Source organism: Mesoplodon densirostris, chromosome 11 (genome assembly GCF_025265405.1).
Source record: "Mesoplodon densirostris isolate mMesDen1 chromosome 11, mMesDen1 primary haplotype, whole genome shotgun sequence".
NCBI classification, from domain to species: domain Eukaryota; kingdom Metazoa; phylum Chordata; class Mammalia; order Artiodactyla; family Ziphiidae; genus Mesoplodon; species Mesoplodon densirostris.
Genome location: NC_082671.1, coordinates 18,320,444 through 18,343,314, shown reverse-complemented (window position 1 = coordinate 18,343,314; position 22,871 = coordinate 18,320,444). Strand labels below are relative to the sequence as shown.

General features: G+C 37.0%; 1 protein-coding gene across 1 annotated transcript in view; it reads right to left on the bottom strand.

Annotated features, from left to right (window-relative positions):
• Positions 1-22,871, bottom strand: part of PDE3A (phosphodiesterase 3A) — a 313,671-nt gene that overhangs the window by 41,699 nt on the left and 249,101 nt on the right. The window contains exons 3-5 of the mRNA XM_060112140.1: positions 18,762-19,019; positions 16,627-16,781; positions 10,805-10,929 (exon numbers count right to left, since the gene is read on the bottom strand). Coding sequence (XP_059968123.1) covers positions 10,805-10,929; positions 16,627-16,781; positions 18,762-19,019 — 538 coding nt within the window. The remainder of the gene's footprint in view (positions 1-10,804; positions 10,930-16,626; positions 16,782-18,761; positions 19,020-22,871) is intronic.

Here is a 22,871-nt window from a genome sequence, read left to right as displayed (position 1 = left end):
TCTTGTCTTTCTGGTGGGCCAGACCACATCCGGTGGTGTGTTTTGGGGTGTCTGTGACCTGATTATGATTTTAGGCAGCCTCTCTGCTAATGAGTGGGGTTGTATTCCTTTCTTGCTAGTTGTTTGGCATAGGTTGTCCAGCACTGTAGCTTGCTGGTCGTTAAGTGGAGATCTCTGGGAGAGCTTTCACCATTTCATATTACGTGGAGCCAGGAGGTCTCTTGTGGACCAATGTCCTGAACTTGGCTCTTCCACCTCAGAGGCACATGCCTGACACCCAGCCTGAGCACCAAGACCCTTTCAGCCACATGGCTCAGAAGAAAAGGTAGAAAAAAGTAAAGAAAAAAAAATAAAGTTATTTTTTAAACTTTTTTTAATAATTAAAAAGAAAGAAAGAAAGAAGAGAGCAACCAAACCAAAAAACAAATCCACAAATGATAACAAGTGCTAAAAATTATACTAAAAAAAAGAAAAGAAAAAAAATAAAAATGGACAGACAGAACCCTACGACAAATGGTAAAAGTAAAGCTATACAGACAAAAGTACACAAAGAAGCGTACAAATACAACTCACAAAAAGAGAAAAAGAAAAAATAACATATATCTATCTCTCTCTCTATATATATATATAAAAAGGAAGAGAGCAACCAAATCAATAAACAAATCTACCAATGATAATAAACTCTAAATACTAAACTAAGATAGACATAAAACCAGAAACAAATTAGATGCAGAAAGCAAATCCCAAGTCTACAGTTGCTCCCAAAGTCCACCACCTCAATTTTGGGATGATTTTTTGTCTATTCAGTTATTCCAGAGATGCATGGTACATCAAGTTGATTGTGGAGGTTTAATCTGCTGCTCCTGAGGCTGCTGGGAGAGACTTCCCTTTCTCTTCTTTGTTCACAGAGCTCCAGGGTTTCAGATTTGGATTTTGCCCCACCTCTGCGTGTAGGTCGCCTGAGGGCGTCTGTTCTTTGCTCAGACAGGACGGTGGTTAAAGAAGCAGCTGATTCGGGCACTCTGGCTCACTCAGGCCAGGATGGGGGGGCGGGGGGGAGGGGTATGGAACGCAGGGCAAGCCTGCAGCAGCAGACACCAGCATGACGTTGCAATAGCCTGAGGCGCGCCCAAAATTGCAACTCTTAAGCTTCACCTTGGACTCCTTTTAACTCAGTAAGGACCAGGAGAGTACTCAGGCCACTGGGCCAATCTCCTCTGTGTGCCACCATCTGAAGACAGGATGCACAGTGTGGGCATCTCCACAGCATGAAATACGAGGAATGCATCATCATGAAAAATCAGTGGCAATGTTGACAAGTTCAGTTAAAGCCTTGGTGTCTTGGAGTAACTTCAAAATAGAAGGATATTATTATTATTTTTTTTAATTATTAGGGCCTCCCTGGTGATGCAGTGGTTAAGAATCTGCCTGCCAATGCAGGGGACATGGGTTCGATCCCTGGCCCAGGAAGATCTCACATGCCGTGGAGCAACTAAGTTTGTGCACCACAACTACTGAGCCTGAGCTCTAGAGCCCGAGAGCCACAACTACTGAGCCCACATGCCTAGAGCCCATGTTCCACAACAAAAGAAGCCACAACAGTGAGAAGCCCGTGCACCACAATGAAGAGTAGACCCGGCTTGCCGCATCTAGAGAAGCCCACACGCATCAACGAAGACCCAACATAGCCAAAAATAAAAACAAATAAATATTTTTTGGCATATAGTTGACTTACAATGCTGTGTTAATTTCAGGTGTATAGTAAAGTAAATCAGTTATACATATTCATATATCCACTCTTTTTCTTTTTAGATTCTTTTCCCATATAGGCCATTACAGAGTATTGAGTTCCCTGTGCTAAACAGCAGGTTATTATTAATCTACTTTATATATAGTAGTGTGTGTATATCAGTCCCAATCTACCAATTTATCCCCCCGCTCACCCCTGGTAACCATAAGTTTGTTTTCTACATCTGTGACTCTACTTCTGTTTTGTAAATAAGTTCATCTATACCCTTTTATTTAAGATTCCCCATAAAAGTGATATGGTATGATATTTGTCTTCTGCAGAAGGATATTATTTTCTCCTCCCATTTTGGTTTCTTCTTGGCATTCTGATCTGATGATATCAATAGTTAACAATTTCTCATGTGTTTGCCCTCTCTTGGGTTGTGAGGTTTTTAGCAGCAATAGGATCTGCCACTGTTTTCAACATTAATGTATCTGGAGCAGAGATTTTTAGCAGGCATTGGTTGCTTAAAATATGTCAAGGAAGAAGATTCATTTTTGAGAGGCAACTGGCTTTATTAACCATCCATGTTTTCAGTGAAACTAGTTTTTGTGCGTCAAACAGTACTTTGATCAGCATTGTTTCTGAAGGAAACATTTAAAAGTGGAATATGATCCATTTCAGATCAAACAATAGGCCTCAAGCTCAAATTATAAGTGTGGATATTTGTGTCAAACTGTGTTTACTCTCGATTGTGAAAATTTTACAAAACGCTGGCTTTGATTTCCAAGTACTGAGGTTTGGGGACGGGATGCTGTCTTTTGAAGTTACTCTCTCCAAACACAGAGAAGGCAGCCTGCACTAAAACTGAAGAAAAGAGAGAAAATACTTCTGAACAACTACCTGCTTACTAATTTTCATGGTTGCCTGGCTGAACTATCTACTGTAAAGCAAATGAAATGAAATCATTAAAAGTCATTTTTCTGTTGCTCACCACTCCAGGGAAATGTACAGCCAGAAACATTCACATCATTGAATAATATGTGTGATGACCTGGCAGCTGGCCTACTTTGCTTCCAGTGTCCAGTTCTCTCAAAAGTTTTATTTGTCACACCCAGAGGTTTTCTGGTCCACTGATGGCCAGGCTTGTTGATGGACTTTTGTAATGTTTAAGTTTCTTGCTGGCACTGTTATTTCTTGTTTTGTTTGCTTTAAAAGATGAGAAATTGTACTCTTCCTTTGATTAAATGTGGAGGCCAACTACCCTTCTTGGTCCTTTTCTCAATATTTCTATTGATTCCTGATCAACAGATCAATCCCCTGCCTTATACTTAACAAATGAAACCACTTAGACTCAGGAAGATTAAATAACCTCCCCAGGGTCACAATGAGAGTAAATAGGAGAGTATGGAGTGAGCCCAGCTATTCTTGGTAAACTGTGCTTTATTAGCCCATTATTCTATCAGAAACTGCCCAAGGAGGGAGAAAAATTCATTACGTTTAAGGCTGCCTTTGTTTTGCTCTTTACAATGACATGCCTTATGGTTTTTGTTTTTATTTCTATTTCTGTTGAAAAGGTTTAGCTATTTTACCAAAGACACCGATGAACATTCTCATTGCATAATTTCCTGAGCCAAAAGAAAATTAAGTTCACTAGATTTTTAACTCAGAGTTTCCCACCCAACCTATCATTGTGTGCAGCAAGCACACACATTACAGGTGTGCTGTGAAGTACTAATGGTTGTACATTTTTAAAAAAAGAAAGATCTGATTTGGATGCTCCAGAATAAATTTAATTTTTAATATTATCTCTAACATTCTATAATTAGATTTTCTTATTATAATTTTATAAAATAAATACAATTTTTCACCAAGCTCTAAATCCCTTCCCATCTCTCCACTGCTACATAACATTATCATATTCACACATATTATTACACATATATATATATGTACTCTCATGTAAGAAAGGATGGAAAGGGCTAGTTTATTTATTTTTTAAATTATTTATTTATGTACGTATGTATGTCTGCACCGAGCAGCATGCGGGATCTTAGTTCTGCGACTAGGGATTGAACTGTGCCCTGTGCAGTAGAAGCACAGCGTCCTAACAATTGGACTGCCAGGGAATTCCCAGGGCTAGTTTAATTTAGACTATTTATTAAATTAAGGCCGACTGAGTCTCCAGATCATCTTAGACAAGCAGCTTAACCATTAAGGAGGTGGATGCTGGTACAGTGTGGTTTAAAGGATATCAAGGTATTTGCACAGAGTAAGTATCTCAATGATTTGTTCATTTAACAAATAATGATTGTGTGCCTGATTCCAGGGAGTAAAGGATGCGGTAGTGAAAGAAATAACATCCCCTGTTCTTATGGAGTTTTCAGGGGAGACAGAAACTAGAAAAAGAAGAGGAGAAGGAGGAAGAAGAAGGAAAAGAGGAGGAGAAAGAAAAAGTTGGGGAGTTCTAAGCAATATAAAGAAAAAATAATACAGAGGGTAGAGAACAGAGAAGGACAGGATGCACTAAGGGTAAAATCTGAACGCTGGATGAAATAAGGAAGACACTTAGACAAGTAACGGGGAAAGCATGTTCCAGAAAGAGGGACCTACCTGGGGGGTGTCACAGGATCAGTCAGGAGGTCAATGTGACTGCAGCTTAGCAACGAGGAAGAAGAGGGCAGGGAAAGTGGTCAGAGAGGTTGCTGGCAAGGCTACGTGGGGCGCCCAGGTCAAGGCTAGGTTTTCATTGCTGCGTCTGAGACTCCTGACACGCATTGCTTTAGGTAATTCCTTAATTATTTTGATAACTAACTGTGAGTTTGGGGATAGTTTTCTACCACTTTTTAAGAGTAGTTGAAAGCCCGTGGGAACACCATCCATTTCTGTCTTGACACGATATATTTTCTGAAGGTAATTTATGAGAGGAGTGATTTTCTTCATTGCTAATTTTTAATAGCTGCCAGCTGATCCTCTCAGAGATGTGCAATTCACTCTTAAAACACAAATTGAAAAATCCACTCGATGATTAGAGTTCTTGGAACTCATGGATTAACTAAACTTAAACAAATAAGCAGAACTTCAGACTCCAGACTCACTGCCTGGGATGAAATTTAAAATAAACCTTGTAACAGAGGAAAAGGGCTTTGCTTTTGCAGTGCTGTTAGGCTACATATTTTGAACGTTCCTAACAAGCAGGGGTCTTGGCAACACCATGAAGAGCGGGGGTATTTTTATTCTCTAGGTGAGAAGATAAAGGTATAAACATATACATGTCTTTTTTCTCAAGCCAAACTATTTCTCTCAGTGTGCCTTATCACGGTTTGCTTAAAGTTTTAAAAACAGAAAGGGTTAGGAATGCCGTAGGAAATGGCCATATATTAACATATATTAGTCTTTACATAGATAGATATAAGTGCAGATAATAACCAAATACTCTTTCTAGAAAGGAGAGACTGCAAATAAAATTATTTCACAGGAACAGCATATTCTTGTAAGTCTTCAAAAACGATTATTCTCTAAGATTTTTTTAAAGTGTAATCATGTCTAAAGTTAGAGAGATGAAGTTTATGACCTTTGAAGTCTCACCCAACTTTCTGTTACACACACACATCTATACATTCATACACACACACACACACACACACACACACGTGAAGGAACTCTGATGAATACTCATGCTCTCAAACATATTTATCTTTACTTTCTATTTGAATAATTTTAAGAGACTCCAGGAAAAAGACACAGTACATGAAATACAAACTTTTGGATGATTCAGATCACCCTAATGTGAAATACTTAAAATTAAAATATGACTTTAAAAAGTTCTAAAGTACCAACTCCTTTGAGTAATTGCCTCTTTAACTCCATGCTCCTGTGAACAGGAGAAAATGTGTATCAAGACACAAGGAACGTTGGGCAATCAAAAGGAGATGATAAATAATACTGGAGGGAAATGATTTAAGTGAATCCATCTGTTTGTGTTGTAAAGCTCAGTTTTAGTTGAACGAAAAAAGGACTAGTATGTCTGATAAATACATGCCTCTTTTCCACACCCACAGGAAAACAGACAGCCCTAATATTTTTCCAAAACAAAAAAGTATCTAAAGTATAGAGATGCCAAAAACAAAAAACAAAAAAAACCCACAATGCCATAATTAAAGTTCTCTCTCACTTCAAATTTTCCATAGGCAAAACTCAGTCTAACTTGTAGGTGTAGAGATATCTGTAATAGTTGTAATAGGATGATAAGAATCATAAAAATTATAGGAATCTGGAAAGGGACTACTCGCTGCAGATGTGATAAGCATGAAATTAGAGAGATTATAAAAGCAGAATGACAGAAAGGCATCTCGACATATTCAGTGACTCATAATAGAAAAGCAAGATTGAAAATGCAAATTATATTTAAATCTCCCATTTTTAGGCTTTAATCAAAGGACTCCTGTGTGATTTCATCTATTTATTTTATATTAGTAACTGCATAATAATTGGTTGCATTTCAACTGTTTAAATGAATGCTGACTGATGGAGCCAGAGGACACACTGTTTACTTGCAAAGAACAGATTTCATTAGTCCCGTCTGGAAACAGGTCATTTATCTTCCAGTGTTTCTGTTCTTTCAGTTTATGCTTGCATCCCCCTACCTCTTTTGCTTCCTGCTTCTTATTTTCCTCCTTAGATTCTCTGCACACTTTATTTAATTCCATTTCCTTAGACTCCTTGCCACATAAAGGGGTTTTTCTCAGCCCCTTCCCACAGTTTTCTTGAAAACTGGGTGGCAACCACTGTCACTTACATCACACCTACTTAGGGAATCAACCCCAACTTGCCATCTATGCAGGGAAACGAGCTTCCAAACAGAAAGGCCCATCTGATCAGGGAGAAGTATGATTGAATTTCAGCTCTCTGATTCTTGCTGGATATTTTTCTCCCTTTTGGCAGGCTTTCAGGGATTTGTTTAGTTGAATTCAGCACGCATAGGATATAGGTTATTTTATAAATATTTAGCTCTGCTGTGACGGCAGTCTAAAGATGGCACAATGCAAAATCCCTTCCAAAGTAATCAGTGATGGAGTTTTTTTATGTACTTTAAGGCTCTTGCCATTCCCGTGGCTCTCATCTCTACCATCTGCCTTGGTGGTATCTTCCGTGGACATTCTTTTCCTTTCGCACTTTGCCCTTCTTGAGTGCAGGCATATGAAGTTGGGGGCAGGACACAGAATATGAAGCTGTTCCTCATATCTGTCCCATCATTTTCTCTGTTATTTCCAGTGAATATGCTAACCATAAATTTCTATCTTCTTGACTTTACTATGTTGGTTATTTTAAGAATTTTAATTTTATTACCTAAATGAAGAAACTGAGAGACAGAAAACCAAATCCTTTCATTATCTTGTCCACAGCCAAGGAAAAGCCCCCAAAATCCTAATTTTAAATTATCTTAATTTGTCATCCTCAATTTTTTTTTCTAGTAAGTCTTTAGGACAAAAGAAAGAATTCTGGACTAATTGTGTGGCCTTGGGCAAGTTACTCAATATTTCTGTGCCTCAGTTTCCTTATCTGAGCCTGTCTTCTGAGCTATACAAGAATGTAGAATACAAATTCATACTTCATCTCTCGGGTTACATATTATTATTGTCTAATATTTTAATTCTTTCCATTAAAAATCTTTTAAAAATACCCACAGATCTGGAAATACTATTATTTACACATATAATGTTTGTCTGGATGGAATCATGGTTTTCAAATTTATGTGTTCACCATTTTTATTAGATCTCAGACTTTTTCTCTGCAATTACTTTTTTTTCTAGAATACATCCATCATACATTCCTTTAGTTAAGATCTGGTAAGTGGTAAGGTTCTGACTTACCTGAAGTTACCTTTAACACATTTCTAGTCTTCTGAGATAGATTTTCCCTACACACAATTTTAGGTTGACAAGTATATTCTCTCAGAACTTTGAAGAAAATATTTTCCTGTGTTCTGACACTCTTTACTTGTGACAGTTCAACTCTCAGACTGACTAAAAGGTAATGTATCTTTTCTCTGGCTAACTTTAAGATTTCTTTTCATCTCTGGTGTTCTGTAGTTTCACTGTTTTGTGTCTATGTGTGAATTTTTTTTACTCTTTCCTCTCCTTCTCCTCAAATAGTTTATGTTCCCTATCCTCTACTAAAACTTTGATCATGTATATTACACTTTCTAATTCCTTCTCCTATATCTCTTAAGGTCTTTTACATTTTCCAGTTTCTCATCTATGTTTCATTCCATGGAATTTCTTCACATTCTCTGACTTCCAGTTTACTAATTCTCCCTTCAGTAGTCTTTTATGCCATTTAACGTATCATATTTCCCTGATTACATTTCCAAAAGACATTTAGCTGCCCTACAATTATGTCTTCTCTCATTGCTATTTTTTATGACCTCATGTTTTTCTTTAAACATTTGAGTATTTTTTTAGCACTTAAATATCTCAACCCTTTTAGAGATCTGTACAGGGTTTTTTTTTTTTTTTTTTTTTTTTTCTGTTTTCTCTAACTTGTGGTGCTTTCTTGCATGTTTACAGTGATCTTGGTTGTAAGCTCCAATTTGTTTGAACTTGATATGTTGGGGTTGCATGGCCCTTAACTGGTGATGCTCTCCTCCAAAAATTATTTGTACATATTTTTGTAGGGAGCCAAGGGGTCCTTCTGAATTAGAACCACTTCAGTGCCCCTTTAAAAGTCTCAGGTTTAATGTGGAATGCTCAAATTCAGTTCTTCCATCTTGCTGGGGTCCCAAATGAGTCTCTGCATTCCTGAGCTCATCTGCATTTGCCCTCAGTGCAATCCCAGTTTAAGTATTTGCCCACATTGTCCTGTTCCTGACCCTAGTGAAAGCTCATTTCTAATCCTCAGGTCATGAATGACTTGTAAGTTACACACAAAAAAGTAATGAACATTTCTAAAGAGCAGAGAGGACCAGATTAATTTTTGGAAAATCAGATTACCTTTCATGGTTTCTTTCAGTAATGCAATGCCAATAAAATGGTACTTTGTGGAGGAAGTGTCTTCCTACACTCAACAGTTGAGATTTAAGCCAAGTCAGTGCTTAAATGGTTTCAAGGAATAGTTACCAGTATAAAGTGGGTGATCAAAGGGGAAAGAAAGTACTAAATTTTCTTTTCTAGATGTATGAAACAACAGAAGTCCTTCCTTAAGTTAGTCTTTCCTTTTAAAATTAAGTTTATATTTCAAGGTGGTCTCGAAATATCAGTGGAATGTGAGTACTGGTTCTCTAACCCTTACAGAAACCCTACCATTTCAGGACTTCTGCTTCTGGCTATGATGCAGTAGTTTGTGGTAAATCCATGCTTCTTTGAGAACAAATAGAAAAATTGAGTTAAAAATTTTAAAAGCGATCAAGGGAAGGCAAACCAATTCTGAGAGACTAGGTTTCCAAATAGAAGAGACCCTCAGAAGGGTGAGCCAAAACCCTGTGAACTGTTCTTCCATTCAGAGCATTATTTACTGACCATTGGCATGGAACAAAAGGTTAAGAATCCAGGCAGAGGGATGCAGTTATTAGGAAGGCAAGCCAACAGAGCTTTTAGTAATGTCACGAGGCTGATGACACAAACATTGGAGTTTGGGGCTGCCATGGCAGCCAGAACTTGAATGTGTAACAGCCCAGTGGGAAGAGGGCAGCTTTCCCCTTGAGCCATTTGGGGAATTCTTGAGCTGCTTGAAGATTAAGAAGCTAAGCAGGGAGCTACTGAAAATCTCAGTCGAGTTTTCTGCAACACCGAGAGGTGAAAACTTGGAGTTTGAACATTCCAAGAAGGGGAGGTCAGAGTAGATACCCCAGACTCTCAACTGAGATTCAAGGAGGGGGCCAATTTGGAGATGGAATCTGACAAAAACTGTATTTCAGTTTTGAGTCAGCAGAGATTCTGATTAAATGAGGTAATCTTCCCTCCGAATCATTTTACTTTCCTACCTGAAACTTCATTGATACCTAAACTCCTTACCACAGCTCCTGGGTCCCCTACGGCCTCTGTCCACAGACTTGCTTTCATCTCCCATTCTGCATTCAGGGCTCTCCCTTTCTTCTTGTTAGCTTTGCCAGCCATTTAGAATCTTAAGTTGCTGAGGCTTTCCCTCACCAAGTTGGGTCTTTATATCTCTTTTGTTATTTGAAAGTTTCCCCTCACTTCCTTATCATAGCCTTTAACACACTATGTATATAGTAATAGCTGTCCATCTGTTTATAGTCCCCACTAGAATGTAAGTGAGAATTCTGTGAGAGGAGGAACAGGGTCTGGTTTAGTCACTGCCGCTTTCCACAAATTAGTTCAGTGTCAGAGATAGTGAACACTCCACATGTACTTATTAAGTGATGCTTGAGGGAAGGGAGAAGCTAATGCTTAGGAGCACATGGGGTGCACTGACACCATCGTGGAAAACCCCATGCAGATCCTAGATGGGAGAGATGACATCAAATTTCATTCTGTACCTGTTTGAAAGAGAAGGAAAACCTCCTACCCACGGTACTCTTGGGTCTTTTGGTTGCTGGCGTGTGAGCTTTTTCAAAGGGCTCGCAAAGGTTCTGAATTGTATTTTCTCCAAATGTAAATATCTCTCCTTTTCTGTATTTCTATGTTTGGGGAGAGGTGAGTGACACAGAGTAAGAATTTCTTTGAAAAATTATAATTTTCCTAGAACTTATAAATACCATACTTCTGGAAAATAATTTTCTTTTTTAACAGACACTAAAAATAAAATTGAAATTTGGTTAAGTACTTCATTAGCTTTTATATTATAAGATGATGCCTCCAGAGATTATCCTTAACAGTGACACTGATTGCCTACTCATTCAATAAGTTCAAGATAGGATATTTGGTACAGCTACCTTAAAAGAATCTGTATCATCATATAAAGTGGAAATTTAAGTAACTATAGTTGGTTATTGAGGCTTTTGCTTTTTAGAAGAGTCAAACCAAGCACACCTGAGTGTTTCAACACTTGAAGCTTAGTTCATTCCACTACTGCACAGTCAATGAGTATGAGCTTTTTCTCCAATAAGTTACTTACCTGGTCGATTTTGCTTTTTAGCCTTTACGTGGTTAGAGGCAGCAACAGCATAGGACGAAGTGAAGGATCTGCTTTTGGTCAGAGTCATCATCACTGAGTTTTTCCAAGAATCTGGATTAATAGCACTATAAAGACAGGGTATAAAGAAAAATGAAGAAATTATTCATCAAGTATTGGGGCGCACCTTACCAGAACCAACCATCATTTCCATAGTAGACTTTCTAATCTGAGTCATGGTCCAGGTTCAGTGACAGAACCACTTTACTTCCAAATGACAAACAAGGTTATCTAAATTCAATCTCTGCTGCAGGGATACAGTACACACTCTTTAAGGATTCTGGGTTAACAAAAGACAAAAGATAGTTTTACTGTTTATCCCATTACTAGGTATCAATCACCTTCTCTTTCTACTTCTACAATCATGTTCCTCACAGATTTTCTAAAAACATGGCAAGTTAACTAGTTAAGATGCAGGTGAACTTACATTAAATATGAATGGCATAATGCTTCCTTCTATACCCTTTTTAATTTATTATTCTTGGTGTAACTAAATTAAAAAATCAAGTGCTTATAAAATCATTCAAAGATAACACTCTTTGCAGTATTGTGAAGGAAAAGGTTAGTAAGAGGTCTTTTTTTTTTTTTTTTTTTGCTGTACGCGGGCCTCTCATTGCTGTGGCCTCTCCCGTTGCGGAGCACAGGCTCCGGACACACAGGCTCCGCGGCCATGGCTCGCGGGCCCAGCCGCTCTGCGGCATGTGGGATCTTCCGGGATCGGGGCACGAACCCGTGTCCTCTGCATCGGCAGGCGGACTCTCAACCACTGCGCCACCAGGGAAGCCCAGTAAGAGGTCTTTTAACCTACCATTTCTTTTACTGATGATACCCTGGAAAGAAAGGGATGATGAGACAAATTCCCTAGCAGACACTAATGACAGACCTGCTACTAAACATACTGATGCTATTTACTAGAAGAAAGGTAATAACAGTGAGGCTTCACCTAGGGAATGCTTTTAGCTGGATATCCTTGGTCTGTCTAGGTTATTACTGTAAATAAATCTGGAATCAATAAATCTCTGGAAGGTTGGGATGGAGAACATTACAAAACACCATGTAATTAATAGGATATAAATTTTGGAGCTGTACCAAACCAAAATTTATCTGCAGGCGTTGCTCAAAACCTTACATGCTGAATCTGAAACAGAATCTATTGCAATTTGAGAGAGAAAAGAATTTGGGAAGTCATGTGGACAATCTTGGACCGCTGCAAAGGAAAAGTGTTTGGTTTGTGTTTGGCTGACACCTGTATGCTTTCAAGCATTAGTAAATTTGGTACTGGGTAAAATCCATCATATGCATGAGGATAATTGGACAATTTGACCTTCAGCCAATCTTAGACTGGCACTGTAAGCGGATGTACCTGGTCTCTCTGGGTGGCTTGTAAATAAACCTGAAATGGATGGAATTAAAGGGCCATGAATGGGTGGAGATTGTCATGTAAGCTGTATAATTAATGAGGTATAATTTGGAGGTATTCTATAACCAAAGTGGCATACTCTGTGCAAGCATCATTATGTGTGCCTTGCTTACAATCGTGCACATTAAGTCCAAACCAGAACACATGCTAACATAGAGTAAAAGGACTTTTAGGGTGTTGTACTACCAGTTTGAGACCTCTCAAAGGGAAGGATGCTGAGCATTTGTTGGCTACTTCCTCTATCCCTTTATTATTAGTAAGTTTAGCAATGGGAGAGATCTATAATTTGTGTTGAGTCTGGTTTGACATTCTGCCACTTGTTACCTCATTTCTTCTCTTTCTTTTTCTTTTTCAGAGAGATGTTTCTTCAACTGTTGACCCAGGTATTTTAAAACTTCATCTTTTCTCCTTATTTTAAATAGCATTTGAAATGTGGAATGAACTCCAGCAATTATCAAATACAATTAAGGAAAGCCTACAAAATAATATTTGTTTCATATCCTTCTTAGAAATCTCATCCTAGGCACTTCACAGATGCCTGGAATTTTGAAACAATAAAATCAAAGAAAACTTTGAATCTGAGATAGATAAGTACACCAATTATTTCCTTCTACCACTATTCTTTCAACTCCTTTTGCTGGATTGATTGACTCATAAGACTTAAAAAAAAAAAAAGACTTACTGTGAAGAAATTTTATATAATGTATATGTGGCCTAGATGTTTCCTTAGCACATTGTACAATAAATGGGTTGTGACTTTTCTATGTAGACTTTTAAAAGATAAGACCTTAACATTAACTGAATTTATTTTTTAATATCTTAAAAAGTTATATTATGAAAGCTAGCTCAAAAACTGCCTGCTACTGTTTTATACTTCTTTAATAAAAACATTTAAAATATGCTCATTTTGAGAAGTTTCATAAAGTGCAATAATGGAGCATCTTTAATGTATGGGAAGTTAATGAACTTCAAGATAAATAAAATTCCAGCTATATATCCTTTCTTAACATAATAAATATTAATTTATTAAACACATATTATTCATAAAATAACAAATCAATATATGTATAGGTGTGTGTATATGTGTGTGTGTATATACACACACACATGCATACACATTCTGTAATTTACAGGTACTATCAAATGCATTGCTTTGTGTGATCCTTGCAATAGTTTTCAGCTGCCTATTAAACTTCATCCTCTTGATTCCTGTTTAAATCTCATGAATATGTAATGATTTGAATTCCAGGGAGGAAAATAGCTTGGGGAAACCTTTACTTGGTCTTCCCACACTAACACAGCAGGGGAAAACTATCTGTGTGTCTGTTGTAGAAGATCTCAACGCCCCTCCACAAAAGTGGATTTTATAACCTTAGTTCTATCTATAAAAACTTCATCCTAGGCCCTAAAAGTCTTCCCAGGTCCTAACAGTTTCTTTTACTGAGTTTACAGCATTCTTTCTGCCTAATATACAGACGCAGGGGTCAGTCAGTTCCAAGGGCAACGTGAAATGATTAGAGTATGATTTATTTCAGACTTTTTAATTTCTCTCAAGCCTATTTTTTTAAAGCACCTACTGGCATTCTTCCACCTAATGTTACTCCAGTTGTGCCACTGTTCCCTTTTTTTCCTAAGAATTCCTTCTGGTGAGTACCAAGGCTCTGGATACACATCTCTGAGTGATAGGGCCAAGATTCTGATTCTCAATCCAGTGTTTTTTCACTCAGCTGGATTTAAAACTACCCAGGAGTAAATCATCCAGCTCTGTACCTAAAGGAATATAAGCTGAGGACTGTTTCTACTTTTCACTTCTCACTCTTGTTCTTCTTTTGATCACTGCAGTCCTCAGAGAGCCTCAATGAAAAGACAGACATGGAAAGGAAGAAATAAAAGGGCTGCCAGGGAAGAAACTTCAAAGGCTAAAACTCAAATCAGTTTTGAAATGAGTCAACAGGTTTAGGAATAGGTCTCCTAAGTGAAGAGGTTTTAAATTTGGCTTATCATCAGGGCTGGAGGCTATCTTTTCACTATTTTCATGCACGACAAAGGATGAGTCAACCAAAACTAGCTGTATTTAATGGTGGTACCATTGCTACTTACTTACACATGGTTTTCCCTTAAAGGGCTCAAATGCTCTTCAGAATGAATCTTATTTCTTTATAATGGTGAAAAAGTTGTACCATTCTCAGATTTTATATCAGGACTTTTAATAGGATAGTGAAATTAAGGAATAGTAAGTTAGACAGTGGAAAAAAGCATACCCAGGCAAGACATCTATTAGTATTTTTGGGACAAAGAGAATGAATGGGATTGTATGCTATTCCTTATCTATTTTGAAAATATTTGAGCATGAGTATTTATTTCATAAAGCAGAATGACAAAATCTTTAGGAGTTAAGCTCATAGAAGTTTTTGAAAGCTTCTTCCTCACGATGATTTCAATGTCAGCCCCCAATCTCATTTAACTAAAAGAAGAGAGAAGTAGGAGAAAAGAAATTTGATGAGAAGTAACAAACAATAACACAAAGAAATGTGGCATTTAAGAATGCTTGAATGGATTTTTGGTAGAGTCATTCTACGGAAAGTAAGTAAAGGAGCATTCTTGCCAAGGTGTGTTGGTAAAATGAAGATATACACTGAGAACACAAATTCATTTTCTTAAGCAACGAATATTTAACTATAATTCCCTACTACTTATCAGTATTTGCTGCAGTAGAAGTCGACAGTGGTCAATATTTTCATAGGAAAATATCATCAATGACTTGTCATTTTAAACTTTAGGAAATGTTCATGAAACAGATGGGGTAACATCCTCCTGTGGTGATGCTTAGAAGTTTTACAAACATCCAGGTAATAAGACAAAGTGGAATTATACTGATATGTGAAAGAAAGAATCATTCAAAATTTCTTCTGATTCTATAGGTTAATTAGACTACCAATAATATGTTAATATGGAAGAAACCAATTATGCTTTTAGTCAACAAAGCAAGAGAAGTTAGCCATCATTAAATTCTTAAGATTTGAAAGGTTTCCATTTCTTTGCCAGTCTCAGAATGGTGCTTTACATATATTCAAAGCCAAGGTCAAGAGAAAATCATTTCTAATATTGCCACCATGTAGTTCAACAAAGATGTGGTAATTTTTCAGTCATTAGGTAATTAATAAAATTAATGCAAATGTTTCACAAACCTGAAATCATGTGGTAAATGTTCTCATAACTATTATTCACATAAGGTATGGTATTTCTATTCTAAATAGAAAAGGACAAACTCAGTAGCTCCCTCTGAAAACACCTCTTTCATGATGATGTTTGCTTCAAAACTCTTTCTAGATCTTTGTATTATCTTTCCTTTAGCTTTGGTAACTCTGACTTTTCAGTCACTTTGTAAAATTATCACTAATATACTAAATAAAGTTTATTTTTCTATTTTTCTATTTTTCTATTATTCTATTCTATTATTTTCTATTATTCTATTTTTATTGAGGTACAATTGACATGTAGCATTATATTTGTTTCAGGTATGTAACATAGTGATTTGATATTTATATATACTGTGAATGATCATCACAGTAAGTCTAGTTAACACCCATCGACATGCAGAGTTGCAAAATTTTCTTTTCTTCTGATGAGGACTTTTAAGCTCTACTCTCTTAGCAACTTTCGAATATACAATACAATATCATTAACCACAGTCACCATGCTGTACATTAAATCCCCAAGACTCATTTATTTTATAATTGCGTTTGTACCTTTTTGAACCCCTTGACCCATTTTGTCTACCCCTGACCCCCCACCTCTGGTGACCACCAATCTGTTCACTATCTAAACAAAGTTTAAATTACCAGCTGTTTGAAGATATTTAGGTGCTCTTAGAATGATGATCTATTTTTTGATCTGATCTTCTGCCTTTGAAATAATGCTAGGAGAGCTGCTCTGGTGGGCTGGGGGAAATCTAACAATCATTTGCAAATGTCAGGTTGGATACCTACCTTTGATTTAAAGATTCAATGTAGATCTCAGTCTAGGTAAAACCTAGCCCACCTTTATTCTGGGCTCACCCTTTCCACCCAAAGTGACAGTGGCAGGCATCACCTCAAGTCACTGTCCCCATTTATACTTAAGGCCATACAACACAATTTAAGCCTAATTATCTGATGTTAATCCCTATACTGCTCTGGATTTAAACCATACACCTTTTTCATTTTCAAAGCTGGCCTCCAGCCAACTATAATTGGCTGGGCCTCCCTTCTACTGTAATTTATAACTCATTTTTGGTAAAAAAAAAAAAAAAAAAAAAAAAAAAACTTCTCCAAGACATATGAAACCATCAGGAGCACCGCCTAACCTGGATGAAGGTGCTTCATGCAGTTTGATGCTGGCGCTACGGTCCCTCCGTACTGGGGCAGGCTCCAAAGTGGGCAGACCCGTGGCTGAGGTGGTGGTTGTCCAAGTTGATGAAACTCGTCTCAGCAAACCAGGGGGCAAACTCCTTCTCAGGCGCTGGGAAGAAGGAGCATTGATTTTGTTACCAAGCATATTTTCTATCACTAACTTGTATATAATGAAACAAAATGGCAATGAATTTATTAAACTACATTGGTTGAATATCATTTATCTAAAATTTGGGCACTCAGAAATTCAATAAGAAACTCTGGCCAAAATCAATGAATATTATAAAAATAACATTTTGGGGATCTTCATTTCAATGTTTACACAAATATGGGATTATGGGAAATGAGAATCAATTACCTTTGTGACAATTTTATAGTTAAATTAGTTCAATAGGGCTTATACAACTATACACACATCATGTTAGTTAGTTATTATGACCAGTAGATTTTCCTCAAAAGACACTCGTGTGGGACATGGATTAATTTTTATCATCTAGCACAACAGTAGTCGCTATATCAAAGTGTTTATTGATTTATTTTTAATTTCTTGATTCACAAATGACAGGAGCTAAGGGTAAGAGTATAACTCACAAGATGTATCACCTCTCTTGTGGTTAACATGACTTAAGACAGGCAAATGGGTAAAGTCATTAGGACCAACTCCTCTTAATAGAAGACTCTGCTGGTCAACCTGTGACCCTCTCTTTGTTATTTATTTTCCTACCATATCCTAAGTGGGATCTGTGGCACCATCAGCACTCAGGCATGGTTCTGAGCTCACCAGCATGAGCACTGGCCCTCTAACGAGAGTCTTAATCTTAAAAAATCAAAGGGAAGGTAATCTAACACAACTACAGCAATAGTTATAAGAGGTAGGAGGTCAATTCATTTTTATTTGTGGCCAGTTACTCCAAGGAGCACAATTGTGTAGGCAGAGTTTAACAAAGACTCAGTCTGCTCTTCCTGAAGACGGTAAAAACTCTGAGAAGTGAGGATATGGCACCTCAGGATTCAAGAAGACCTCTGATACTAAATAGTTTCCAAAATCTCTTAAAGATCTGGATATGTATCTTAGAACGTAATTCAATAGGAAGAGAAAAGGTCAAGCACTGTAAATATCAGGATTATTGTCTGTAAATCTGTCACTGACTTCATGTCTCTTTTGAGGCCCAAGGGAATCAGTTACTCTCTCCCCATTCCTTTATTGTTATATCACGCTTAGCCGTATCTTTCTCAGAGAAGTAGATGTTCGAAGGAAACTTAAATAACTTAATTGACAAAGTTGCGTGAAGGACACTGTCCTGAATCAAGAGCCTCACAATGGCAAAAACACAGATGTGACTGACTGACCACCAGCTCCAGAGGACAGCTACTTGTTTACCAAATAAATAAGTATGCTGGATGTACCTGAGACCACTGAAATTCTGATTCTTTTTTTTAGTCTTTAGCATGACTTGTTTTTAACTAATACTGAGGTCTAAACTGGGTCCAGAACCCTATTCCCTAGAGCTTACTTTTGTAAAACTCTTATATGTTATATGTAAGAAGAAGAAAATATATGAATCACGAAGGCCATCTTTTACTTTAAATAATCTAACATCAACTAGAACTTTTCTAAGTTCAAAACTTGTTGGGTTTCAGAAAGACATGAGGGTACCATGAAGGCTACCATACTAAGAAATCAAAGAGCAAAGGAATCTTGTGTTTCAGAAGGCAATGAATTTTAAACAGAATCCACAAGAGTGGGAGCAGGGATTTCTGTTGTTTTTTTTAAAATTTTTTATCACCACTATATCTTTATCCCACAGAACAAATCCTGGTATAGAGAAGAAAAAAATTTCTTGAACGTCTGAATAAAAAAAGGTAATGCAAAAAGGTAAATTTTTTTCATTACAGAAAGCTATCACATTTAAGGATGGAAGTCTTTATGTTTACATTAGTATCACTTTGGTCACCATGACTGACAGACACATCCTTGGGGAGTCACTGATATGAATCTCCATGTGGGTTTGAGGTGATAAGAAAGAGGCCCAGGAGACAATGGGAAGAAACAGTTTCACCCTTTCAGGAGCATGTCATTAATACCTACCTTGGGAATAGCCAGCTTGTCTTTTTCAGAGCTTTCTTCAGAATCAGAGCAGGTATAGTTTTCACTGAAGGAAATGACGGGGTTCACTCTGGGCTTGTGAATGGCCTGGATGGTGAGCTGTGTGCTGAGAAGGTTGCTCACTGCCCTCAGGGACGTGCACACGTTGGGGGGCAGAGAAGGGTCTGCCAGGAGGTCGGTGATGAGACCGTGAGCCTCGCCCATCACAGCAATATCCACAGTGATACTGGTTCCTGGAGACTGAGACACCAAACACAGGAGGTCGGGCGAGAAAGGCCTGAGGCTGGAGGCACAGGGAGGGAAACTGGGCTTTTTCTGAAATGCAGACTGAAGTGACACTAGGGCTGCAGTAAAGTAACATTCAAATCACATTTCTGTCTCAAATTTTGCCAAAATTTGCCATGGCTTTTGCCAGTTTTGTGTTCAGGGCACATTTTTACTGTTAGAACCTATGGAGGCACTTTGAAGAGATACAAAGATAAACACCAGTTTTTAAAAAATAGAAAGTATCAGGAAACAAAAAAAAATTCATATTGATCACTCCTTATGAAGAGCTCAACATTTTAATGTATATTATTTAGAAAGCGTCCATTGATAGATGAATGGAAAAAGATGTTTTATACACACACACACACACACACACACACATATATATACACACAAAATGGAATACTACTCAGCTATAAAAAAGGAATTTCATTCTGAAAAGCAACACTAATATAGTATAAAATTTTAATTTTAGTAATATTCTAGTGTGATATTTGAGCCGGGTGTGTGATAATTATTCAACTAATATTAGAGATAAGCACAAAAAGCAACTCAACTTGTTCAGATTCACAAATTGTCCCTCTTGTGGTTAGTAAGAACAGAAATTTCAGTTCTGGAATTCCGTGGCACATCTGTCCCATTCTGCCCAACTGCCTATCAGATTCAGAGTTACTACTCTATATTTGCTAAAGAAACGAAGAGCATTAGAAACAGAGGACAGGACCGTTCCTCACCCTGCTGGTCAGGCAGGAACGTAGGTGGGAAGATGTGGGAATAAGGGAGAGCGTGGGCAGGGTCAAGGTTAAGAAAGTAGGTGAAGCTTAAAGACGGCATGCAGATGACTGTTAATATTGGAATGCTACCACAGTATGAGGCACGAGGAACCCACAGAACTGTAAACTGAATAACACAGTGATTGGCGTGAGGTTCTGGAACTTGGCTACTTACATCCCAATCATGACTTCCTGACCCTACCACTTTCTAGCTGCATGATTTGGCAAGTTAGTAAGCTCTCGGTGCTGTGACTTCTCCATCTGTAAAATGGATGTAGTAGAGTACCAACCTCAGAAGGTAATGATAAGAAGTAAAAGGGAGATTATAGGTAAAGCACTTACTGTTGTGCTGTAAGTGAACAATTATAAGTGTTCAATAATGATAATGATATAAATAATAGTAATAATAATTCTGGAGTTTTTCAATAAGAGGCTATTAGACATTTGGCTATGTATTTGGGGGAAAATAAAGTTTAATCATTCTTTCACAACAGACTTAAAAATAAACTCCAGAGAGATGAAAAATTTTATAATCTTGGGATTAGGAAGACCATTAAAAATAATATAAATGGCATAAACTGTCAAGAAAACATCTAACAGATCTGACTAAATGAAGACATAAACTTCTCATAAGCAAATATGTCATAAGCAAAGGTAAAAAACAAATAGTCCATGAGAAAATATATGCCACCCAGAGAAGATAAAACATATGTAAATAAAAGGCTTTTTTAAAAAAATCAATAAAAGATAAACTTGGAAAAAGGAAATGAATATACAATTCAAACAAAAGTTAATAATCAAATATACAAAAGCTACTTGCCTCCCGAATATTTAAGACACAAATTAAAGTAATAAAAAAATGTTTACTTATTAAATTGCAAAATAATAAAAGACTGCTAGCACCGAGTATTAGTAATGGTTTGGGGAAATGAGCAGTGAGTAAAAAATAATCCAATATTATTGCAAAGAAATTCTTGCTGAGTCTATCAATTTATAGTTTAAATTTATATATCCTATAATCTAGCAAGACAATGTAGAAGACATCTAGTCCAAAGAAAAATTACATATATACAAAAATACAAAGATAAGGTCACAAAGGATACTGCAATACGCTGATAACAATCAAAGAATGTGGCCATAAATTCATCATCAACAGAGAAATTGTTTTAAAAAGTTATATTACAAATATACTATAAAGTATAATGCACTTATTTAAAAGATTTGGGTAGGTCTATAAATGTTTATTTGGAAGAATATTCATAAAATATTGTTTCATTTTTATAAAGTATGTCACAGAAAAAGTGAACATATTTTTTGCAATCAGAAAAATATGATAATTATGATAAATATGATAAATATGATAAATATGATAATTATGAAAACACCCAACATCTGTGAAGGTATAATAACTATAAGCAAGGATAAATTATTCTGTAAAACTATCATATAGAAATTAGGTCTTTTCGTACTAGAATAATAAGAGTAGCAATAATAATAATGGTGGACAATAATGGTGACAGCTGATATTTATTCAGCACAGTCTACAAGGTAGCTACTCTTATTACATTCATTTTTATTAGTCAAAAATAACTTGCCAGGACTTCCTGGTGGCGCAGTGGTTAAGAATCCACCTGCCAATGCAAGGGACACGGATTCGAGCCCTGGTCCAGGAAGATCCCACATGCCGCGTAGCAACTAAGCCTGTTTGCCACAACTACTGAGCCTGTGCTCTAGAGCCCGCAAGCAACAACTACTGAGTCCGCGACCCACAACTACTGAAGCCCACGTGCCTAGGGCCCGTGCTCCACAACAAGAGAAGCCATCACAATGAGAAGCCCATGCCCCACAACGAAGAGCAGCCCCCGCTCGCCGCAACTAGAGAAAGCCCGCGTGCAGCAACGAAAACCCAACACAGCCAAAAAAAATAAATTAATTAAAAAAAAAACTAGTAAAAAAAAAATAACTGAGTCAAAAATAACTCAGATAGCTACAGCATGGAAACGTCAGGCTGCAAACACAAATACATACTCTCTTTCCACAGCTCAATAGCTGAACTAACAGGCCGAAATAAATACTGAACGTTTTCATTGTACATTACTAAATATATCTGTAATTATTTAATGCTTTATTTAATTATTGTGCCATGTTTTTCTCTCTTTGTAGGTTTAAATATCTTCCATGAACCAACATGAAAACTTAAGTGTAATATTCATAGCTTTAGGATATATAACTATGTGTATTTCACATTTTTATTTACATTGTTAATTTAAAAAATGTTTGTGAGAAATGCCATTCAATTAGCTTAACATTCCCTTTTAGAAACGTATTTTCAAGTGCATCTCTAATTATTATGCTTCTGAAAAACTCACCCAGTGTGATCTTATAAAACAGTAATATTTATTCCTACCCATGTTGTTCTAATAATCTTAAACTAGTACATCACTGTACTATTTCCCTAAAAAATTAAATTTTAAGTCAAACTTTGTACCCAGGACATAAAATTTTAAGATGTTTTGACAATAAAATTAACAGTTTATGTTCTAATAGTTAATAGGTTTTCTCAAAATGGTCTCAGTACATAAAACTTACAAATCTGAAGAAAAAGTAGAATGTGCTCATTGACAATGATAATTACATTTTAAAATAAATTATTGGTGAGAAAACAAATGCATCTTATAATTCTCTAATTTTATGTCTTTTTTTAAAAGTAATGGATGTATTTCTTATATGCTCAGAAAAAAACAAATAACTAAAAATTTAAAAGTAACTTTAAAATAGAAACAGAACTGAAAACTCATCCTTGTAAGCCAATGTTAGTGTTACATAAGAACTTAGAAAACAAACACATTGGGTTTTCCTGGTGGCGCAGTGGTTAGGAGTCCGCCTGCCGATGCAGGGAGTGGAGGTTCGTGCCCCGGTCCGGGAGGATCCCACATGCCGTGAAGAGGCTGGGCCCGTGAGCCATGGCCGCTGGGCCTGCGCGTCCGGAGCCTGTGCTCCGCAATGGGAGAGGCCACAACAGTGAGGGGCCCGTGCTCCGAAAAAAAAAAAA